General features: G+C 36.3%; 1 protein-coding gene across 1 annotated transcript in view; it reads right to left on the bottom strand.

Moving 5' to 3' along the window:
• LOC115219753 overlaps nucleotides 1-10699 on the bottom strand; it is a 116095-nt gene that overhangs the window by 39417 nt on the left and 65979 nt on the right. Inside the window, exons 6-7 of the mRNA XM_036509469.1 lie at nucleotides 9585-9682; nucleotides 7937-8078 (exon numbers count right to left, since the gene is read on the bottom strand). Coding sequence (XP_036365362.1) covers nucleotides 7937-8078; nucleotides 9585-9682 — 240 coding nt within the window. The remainder of the gene's footprint in view (nucleotides 1-7936; nucleotides 8079-9584; nucleotides 9683-10699) is intronic.

Raw genomic sequence — 10699 nt, 5'->3', positions numbered from 1 at the left:
TAGCCATCATAATTCCGAAATCCAGTGAAACGGCAAATCCTCAAAATTACAGACCAATAACTTGTCTCCCTACAATTTACAAAGCCATTACTGCAATAATATCGCAGAGAATGAGTAAGCATCTGGAAGAGAATAACCTGTTTCCAGAAGAGCAGAAGGGATGTTGCAAGGGCTCATACGGCTGTAAAGATCAACTAATGATCAATAAAGCCATAACTGAAGACAGCCGCAGAACGAAGATGGGTCTAAGGCCTGAATCAATTACCGAAAGGGTTTTGATAGTATTCCCCACACATGGATCCTAGAAACACAAGCCATGAACAAGGTAGCACCAATAATCATAAGATATATAAAACACCCTATGAATAAATAGTAGACAGTGCTACAGCTCCAAACAAAAGAGGGACTCATAAAAACCAAAGCCATCCCCATTAAAAGAGGAATGTTCCAGGGAGACACGCTCTACCCACTCTTTTTCTGCTTGGTACTGACACCTTTATCTGGTATGCTGAACAGAACTGGATGCTTAATGCTAGGCATTAAGAACTTCCTAAACTCTAGCAATAAGACAATTATTAGCCATAACACATTTCAAACCACCCAATATTTGGTATGAGATAGATCCCTTTTCACCCTGCTAGAGTTACCCCCCCCCTTCACTTACACCGCCGGTGTCAGTAACTGTACAACGGAATAAACACGCTCGAAGAAATGTGCTTAATTAAACGAGGAAACCCGCACCTAAATAACACTCACCCCGCCCTAATTACCCAACGAAACTAACCAATCTACTACAAGCAAACCTCTACCCAGTATTTACCAGTGTTAGAACAAAAATTTAATGTAAAAATTACTACATTTGTTTATATTACTATCACATATGTATCAATTATTTTCGCATCCTAACCGATGCATCACTCTATATTCGCATTCTGAAGAGATTTACTGAAAGCAGTAAATCGAAACGATCGTACATGCTACCCTCATCTCTGCTTTTTCCTTCTTTGTTACCTATTTAATTAAAGACATACCAGCGTAAACTACGAGTTTTCCATTGTTACTTTATTCATTTTCTTCTATAAAACCTAAACTCGGGTTTACGACCGAATAACTTGCTAGCGTACAACCTTCCTAAAGACTGCACACCTACCCAGCTAATAGCCAGGAGCGACTCTGGATTCAATTATCCCTTAGAGGTATTAAACCCCTCTACTTGATACCTATATATATATATATATATATATATATATATATATATATATATATACATATATATAATGATATATAATATATATATATAGATATATATATATATATATATATATATATATATATATATAATATATATATATATATATATAATTCGTAAAATAATATGTGACAATTATTCAATAGCCAAGATAAAACTCTGAGTTTCGGATGCCGAGGTGGAAATCCACAACACTGTCTCTTCGGTTATCCGAAACTCAGAGTGTTATCTTGGCTGTTGAATAATTGTCACATATTATTTTACAGATAAATTTCGTCTATTTACATAATATTGAGGTCTTTTTCTTTCTTTTGTTATCTTAGAATAAGTCCTGGTGTCGATTTGCTCGACTAAATGCAGTGCTCCAGCATGACCACAGTCAAATGACTGAAACAAGTAAAAGACTATAACACAAAATAAAAGAATATATATATATATATATATACGCTAATATTCCTTATATATGACCACACATATTCGTCATATAAGTATGGTAATTCGCTTCATATTTGTTTCTTTCACTTTATCTGTTTTCCTTGGTCTTTAATGTCTCTCCCTGTCCAACGTTCATTATGCAATGATCAAATGGTGATTATAGCCCTCATATAGTTCTCTGCCTCAGTAGCTTCATCTAGGTGGCAGCAGCAGACAATAGATTGGGAAACTAGACAGATAAAAATAATCAGACAATAAAATACACAATCACACACACAAACACACACAAACATACACACACTGATAAACGTATATATGAACACACACACACACACACACACACACACACACACACACACATATATATATATATATAGTTAATCGTGCATATGTACATAAACACATATATGAACACACTAAAATGTACACATCCACGCACACAGGGGCGCTCTGTTAAATAGACGTTATGTTTATATGTATACGTGCACAATATGAATGTGTGTATCAGTATATATGTATATATATATATATATATATGTGTGTGTGTGTGTGTGTGTTTATAAATGTGGATATATGCAAAGGGAGAGAAGGAAGTGAGAGAAACTCAGGGAGAGAAAGAGAGAGAGAGAGAGAGAGAGAATGAGAATGAGAAAGAGAGATAGCGAATGGAGCCAACTAAATATTTGCGACAGCAGCGTTTGTTTATTAAAACCGTAAATCTATAAAATAAAACTTTGCTTGACCCTTTTATTTCTCTCATCTTTGGATTTATCTCTCTTTTATGTTTGAATGAGGAATTTTATATATGTATGTATGTTATGTATGTATGTATGTATGTATGTATGTGTATGCGTGTGTGTGTATGCGTGTATGCGTGTGTGTGTACGTGTGTATGTATATCTACGTGTGTTCGTGTTCATAAGTGTATATTTGTATACGTATATATATATATATATATATATATATATATATATATACTGCCTCATATATATATATATATATATATATATTTTATACTCATATGTATATATATATATATGTACACATACATATACATATGTATGTCTGCTATCACTTTTAGATCGACATACGTACACTCGCTCTCACACACATAGTCTTATATATATATATATATATTATATATATATATATACATTTTCAAGCTTCATATACTTTTGCTATAGTAAACATCAATTGTGTAACCATGTGGAATGTTGCTGTTACTTTTCTCGTGATTACACATCTGTGTTTTGTGGAAAGCACTACTTTGAGGACAGCTTTGAGCATAGTTACTATACCATTATAACAAAATCAACAGACGAAATGCCACAGATTTTTAGCTCCTCCCGTTAAATTCAAATGTTGCATCGATGAACTTCGTCTTTTGTCCCTTTCAATTACATAAACAAAGTACCTATCAAGCGCGATGATTAGGACATGGAACAAAACGACATGATACACTTGTTCCGGCACTTTGTGTTCTGAGTTCAAATTCGCCAGTCTATATCAGCCAAGTGGATGGAATGAGATCCTATATTTAATAACATGTTAAGTTATTCCCATCTTTTTTAACGCATTTTAAATTTTTCACCCTAAAATTAAATAATATGTACCATATTATTAATTAACGATACTTATTAAAAATTACTTTCTGATCACTACCCACAAACTATTAAGTCTATGAAGAAACGATTAAAAGAAAATCTGATTCTTAAATGAGATTGCAAGAATGAATGATGCAAACATCACGACTTTAACTGTTTTATTGACGAAACAGTTATGTCACTTCTGTTGGTAAACCCTGAATTTACAGGTAAATGTAAAAGAAAATGCACTCTTCAGTCATGAATGACCATGGGATTGCACCTAGAAAGTTTCCCCCCGAGGCACAAGTCTAGGTAAGGCTGTTTATGCAGAACTAGTAGTCGCCCATGCATATCAGTCTCCCCTCTCCACGCCACCAATGTTATCCAAAGGAAAGTCAAAAGCCAATACAGCTTGACACCAGTGACGTCGCAACTCATTTCCACAGCTGACTTAACTGGGGCAACGTGAAATATAAGTATTTTGTTCAAAAACGCAACACACAGCCCAGTCCGGCAATCGAACACACTACCCCTGATTGTGAGCCTGATGCTCTAACCACTGAGCCATGCGCCTTACCTGAACGCACAACAAAAAAAATTTCAATGCACCACACTACACAAAACAAAAAAAAAAAAGAGAGTAAAGCATAAATAGAAAACATATCTCTCTAATATATTCCAATCAAGAATATATTATAGTAGAGACAATGATAATGAAAGCAATACTTCTGACATAAAGCAATTCTAAAAAATACACACTGATAAAATACACTAATCGCTTATAGGCGTAGGAGTGGCTGTGTGGTAAGTAGTTTTCATACGAAATACATGGTTTCGGGTTCAGTCCCACTGCGTGACACCTTGGGCAAGTGTCTTCTACTATAGCCTCGGGCCGACCAAAGCCTTGTGAGTGGATTTGGTAGACGGAAACTGAAAGAAGCCCGTCGTATATATGTATATATATGTGTATGTATGTGTGTGTATGTGTTTGTGTGTCTGTGTTTGTCCCGCTAACATCGCTTGACAACCGATGCTGGTGTGTTCATGTCCCCGTAACTTGGCGGTTCGGCAAAGGAGACCGATATAATAAGTACTAGGCTTACAAAAAATAAGCTCTGGGGTCGATTTGTTCAACTAAAAGGCGGTGCTCCAGCATGGCCACAGTCAAATGACTGAAACAAGTAAGAGAGTAAAGAGTAAACGGTAACAATGAAAGATTCAGGACGCATAAACTAACTATGAAACATTTAAATGCCAATGGAAATGTTAACAATAGGCTCCGCCTATTATAAAATTGCAACAACGTACACCAACAGAGCTTCATCCAGAAGGTGAGATCGAGAAAATTTGCTGATGAATTTAGAAACATAGTTGCAAAGAAACTGCAAGAAAGTCATTTGAAAATATAAAAATAAGCTTGATAAAACGAAAATACAACATATTTTTTAGTTGCAGCCTACACTCAAAAGCATGTGTATATATGTATATATGTGTGTGAGAGTGGAGCCGCAATGGCCCAGTGGTTAGGGCAGCGGACTCGCGGTCATAGGATCGCGGTTTCGATTCCCAGACCGGGCGTTGTGAGTGTTTATTGAGCGAAAACACCTAAAGCTCCACGAGGCTCCGGCAGGGGATGGTGGTGATCCCTGCTGTACTCTTTCACCACAACTTTCTCTCACTCTTACTTCCTGTTTCTGTTGTACCTGTATTTCAAAGGGCCGGCCTTGTCCCTCTCTGTGTCACGCTGAATATCTCCGAGAACTACGTTAAGGGTACACGTGTCTGTGGAGTGCTCAGCCACTTACACGTTAATTTCACGAGCAGGCTGTTCCGTTGATTCGGATCAACCGGAATTCTCGTCGTCATAACTGACGGAGTGCTTCCATCCATATACGGGTGTGTGTACGTCTATTGATTATGTGCGTGTGTATGTGTGTGTGGACGTTTGATAATGGCCGGTTGTATGCGGTTGTATTGTCTTTCTTTTTCCTACCTCTTTCCTATATTATTTTTCCGTTCATCTCTCACTTTGTAAACGAAACACACACATAAACGCATAGACTTAAATACACACACACACACTCACACATAAACGCATACACTTAAATACACATACACGCACAGATGCATGCATCCATCTGCATATATTTACGCAAACGCACCAGAATATATGTTTGTGAATGTGTATTTCTTGTTAAGTCAATGTTCTGCTGTCTGTTTATTTGTAATCATATAAGATCGTACACTCTATGACATGGATGCATATGTACAAGTGTGTTCACCTGTGTATGTATAAATATGTAATTGTCAAAGCACATACAGATATGTCTGTGTTCGTGTGCGTGCGTGCGTATGTATGTGTATGAGTCTTCAGTTATCTTTCGTGTGTGTACTTGTATGTGCATAATCTACTTTATTGCTTAACCCGAGGAGTTTAACTCTTTCTTTGAACCAAAAAAAAAAACAAAAAAAAAAGAAACAATGAAACAGCTCTTCTATTTTTATAAGAAATAATTTAGTTTTCCGAGAATTTCGTTTCTGTACATTCTTAATAACTTGTAGGTCTGCGCATGCGTCAGTAAAAACACACGCGTCCATGAGTGTGCACATACATACATGCATATACATATATATATATATATACATATATATATATTCATACATGTATATACATACATGTATATACATACATGTATATACATACATAATATATATATATTATATATATATATATATATATATATATTATATATATAATATTATATATATATATATATATATATATATGTATTATATCTGTGTGTGTGTTCGTGTTTGTAGAAATATACGTGCGATTGTATGTGCTCATTCCAATAAATGAATTGCTCAAAATATACACCAGAATCCATCGATATCTAAAATCGGATTTCTATGATATTATTAAATTTCCTTTGATATGGACTAAGGAAATATGTTCATCTACCTGTTTATTTTATTCATTTCGTTTTTCGTTTGAACGTAGAATGTGGTCAAATTTTGTTCCAGGGTATGGCGTTTAATCGTTTGATAATCAGAACCTGATATAATACTGGTACTTATTAAATAAATAGTGAAGCCTGCAAGTTTGTGGAAGTTACTAAGCAGTGAAGTAAGAAGAAGTCTGGCGTTTTGGGACTAACTTTTGTTGCCTGACGGAGAAAATGTTTCCTCTTCTCTACCTAACGAAATGTCTCCCGCGAAACATCTGCTAAAGCTCATGTACACCGTTATATAAATTATATTTACCAGAGCAGACCACAACAACTCTGATGATATATATATATATACACACACACACACACACATATATATATATATATCATATATATATATATATATACATACAAACACACATATGCATACACATACATAAACATATATACATATATATATATATATATACAATCATACACATAAATATAAACATACATACATATACGTATATATACATAATACACATACACATATACATACACATACACACACACACACACATATTTATATAATCCGAATTGAGGGAGTGGAACGGGTAAAAAGCAGGCTACATATGTTTCTTAGCTAGATGATTCTTTACAAACTGCATTTTACCCGTTTCACTCCCTCAGTTTGGATTTTTATTTGCATTTATTGAAACTGTAATTGCTAACCATGAGCTATACAAAGGCTTTCAACTTATTGAATTTCATCGTAATTCCTATATGGTAAAAAGTGTGTAACCTAACCTCCGATGCCAATAAATTGTTATTGTTCTTGATTGTACTCTGACCACTTTCTTGTTCTCTGTTCCTGCCACGAACTGATTGAAGCTTACCAACTTTCTAGCGGCATTTCGTACGTTTTTATGTTCTGAGTTCAAATTCCACCGTGGTTGACTTTGCTTTTCCTTTTTTCAGAGCCGATTGATTAAGTACCAGTTGAGCATTGGGGTCGATGTAATCTACTTGCCTACTTCTCCGAACTTGCTGGCCTTGTGCCAAAATTTGAAACCAACATAATATACTCATCTGTTTATAATGGACTTATTAATTTTATCTTTTTAGGGTTTCAGTCATTGGACTGTGGCGATGCTGGGGAACTGCCCAGAAGTGCTTAGTCGAACAAAACCCAGGACCTATTCTATAATGTGGTACTTATTCTATTTTACTTTTTCGACGACTGCTAAGTTACGGGGACGTAAAAATATGCAAACACCTGTTGTCAAGCAGTATGTTGGGAACAAGCATAAATACACAGAAACACACACGCGAGCTTCCATCCAGTTTCCGTCCACGAAATTAACTCACAAGGCATTGGCCGGTCCGGGGCTGTATTAGAAGAACTTGCCCAAGACATCGAGGTGTAGGATTGAATCGGAAACCAAGTGGTTGAAAAGTGAGCATCTTAACAACCTATCATGCCTGCACCTAAATAATTTAACAGTATATATATTTACTAGTTTCGGTTTGAGAGCTGTGGCCATGCTGGGGCACCGCCGTTGGAAACGAACCCGAGCCACCAGCGCGGTAGGCGAACATTCTACCGTCACTTTTATATAATTGATTTTACGCTTGAGATTCTTTGTCCACACGTGGCATACTTTTCCGGAGCTAAATCAATCTACATCAACGCTTTTAAAAGACTTCCTTTCTTTGACATTTAGAAACATTACTTTAAGATACTGGACAGTCAAGCTGTATGGTGAATATGTGAAATTAATCAATGTTACCTTTAATTTAACGCTGAGAATCAGGATTAAGATAATAGCAATCCAAGAGAAAGCAGCCAAAAACAACAGTAACAGCAGAAATGTCCTGTGAAGAAAAGAAAAATATTTAATTGTGAACATGAAGTTATATAGCATTGGCAATATGTCACACAATTTTGAGAGGCTTGTATACAACAAGTACGTATTTTATTGACTTCGAGAAGTAAAAACGAAAAAGAAGGAAGAAAAAAGCAACGTCAAAAAGTTGTCATGATTGAAATGAAAACCAACAGTGGATCAAGAAACGTTATATCATTATATATATATATATAATATACTTCAATATATATATATATATATATAATATATATATATATATATATATATATATATATATATATATATATATATATATATATATATTGAAGTAGATAATGAATTATCTTATTACGGATAATTCAAATGATAACCGATACCTGGGTAGCAAAAATCACAACAGAAAAAGCACGGTTGAGGTTACGACCATGGGGCCTAAAATCCGTGCCTTAGTGCGGAAATTTGAAGTGAGCGTTTGTCAAAAAGCTTGCTGTGCATTTTGTTGGAGAATTAAGTTCCTGGATTTTCCTGAAGAGAAGGCTGCAAAATGGACTCCTTATTCAATCCGAATTAGGGACTTTGCAGCCTTTGAAACATATGTAGAAAATAATAAAAAGGAATTTTGTTAAATCTTCGTTCAGCTCCATTTCTTCCTACACTAAATATATATATATATATAATATATACACATACACACACACATATATATATATATATATGTGTGTATGTATGTGTATGTGTGTGTATATGCATATGTATGCGTGTGTGTTTTTGTTAAGTATATATACATGTGAGTTAATATGTACATATGCGAGGGGTATTGAAAAGTTGCTTTCTTTGGCTAAACGAAAATACAGGAGGATCAGTTAATTATGATTTTATTCAACATATTCCCCACTCAGATTCATATACTAATTGCAGTGGTCCTTCTTTTTTTCTAAACCCTGTAAAAGAACTCGGAAGATTGAAACTTCAACCAGGCCTTTCGCGATAACATTAAAACCCGAAGCCCTTCACTTTTATATATACCTATATATGTGTGTATTTTTTTGGAAGCACTCCGTCGGTTACGACGACGAGGGTTCCGGTTGATCCGAATCAACGGAACAGCCTGCTCGTGAAATAAACGTGTAAGTGGCTGAGCACTCCACAGACACGTGTACCCTTAACGTAGTTCTCGGGGATATTCCGCGTGACACAGAGAGTGACAAGGCCGGCCCTTTGAAATACAGGTACAACAGAAACAGGAAGTAAGAGTGAGAGAAAGTTGTGGTGAAAGAGTACAGCAGGGATCACCACCATCCCCTGCCGGAGCCTCGTGGAGCTTTTAGGTGTTTTCGCTCAATAAACATTCACAACGCCCGGTCTGGGAATCGATACCGCGATCCCATGACCGCGAGTCCACTGCCCTAACCACTGGGCCATTGCGCCTCCAGATATGTGTGTATATGCCTTCAGGGACTGTGTCTGTGTGAAAATGGGTTTGTGTACATAAACAAACAGCTCGTCTACTTACCTTGGTAAAACAATGACTTGTAATCCAGCCGTACAGACAAGCATCACCAAAGAACATATCATACTGCTATTGAATGCAATGTCATCTACCCCTTGATACTGTCATAGAAAGAAAGAGAATTGTATTGTTCCATAATAATGATAGTAAAATTAAATTTTAATTGGCGCAGTGAACTATGGCCACGGCAAGAGAACAAAAGCGAAATAGAACAGAAACAAATGACAGGAGTTATTTAGATTGAGTAAAAGTTTGAAATCAATGAGAAGGAGTGTATATTAATATATTATAAAACAATGAACATCACTAATAAAGTATAAAGAAAGAATTCCAAAGTGGTGTAGGAACGAAACAGAGTGATATAGAGCATCACACACAGACAACACACACACACACACACGCAGAGGAATGCACACATAGGCAAAGACACACAAACACACACGCACGAGCACACATACACGCGCACTACCAACACACATATGCACACGCACACACACACACACATGGGAGCACACACACGCAGAGGAATGCACACATAGGTATAGACACACAAACACGCACGCACGAGCACACATACACGCGCACTACCAACACACATATGCACACACACACACACACACACACACACACACATGGGAGCACACACACGCAGAGGAATGCACACATAGGCATAGACACACAAACACGCACGCACGAGCACACACACACATACGCGCACTAGTACACACACATATGCACGCACACACACACACACACACACACGGATACATACATACACGCACGCACACACATACACACGCATAAACATTTAAGTGTATTGATACGCTAAAAGCGTTTACTTCCACTTTGTCACCAATCTAAGTCCACATCGTCGAATTTGCCAGCTTCAATTACCATTATGAAAACTTACCAGAAGCAAGCATTTCCTTCTCAATTCTCAACTCGTATTTTCAAGTGGTTTTGAAGAAGATGAAAGGAAAAACAAAAACCAGAAAATTTCCGTCCTCATACATTTCAAAAGCGTCTACCACACATGTTTTTAACCTTAACCACCATCTACAGTACATGTTAGTATATATCTATTCGAAACATTGTTACATCCCGATATCTGTTCAGTA

The sequence above is a fragment of the Octopus sinensis genome, linkage group LG15 (genome assembly GCF_006345805.1).
Source record: "Octopus sinensis linkage group LG15, ASM634580v1, whole genome shotgun sequence".
Classification (NCBI taxonomy): domain Eukaryota; kingdom Metazoa; phylum Mollusca; class Cephalopoda; order Octopoda; family Octopodidae; genus Octopus; species Octopus sinensis.
The sequence above is the reverse complement of the archived record's forward strand: the minus strand, read 5'-3'. Positions and strand labels throughout refer to the sequence as shown.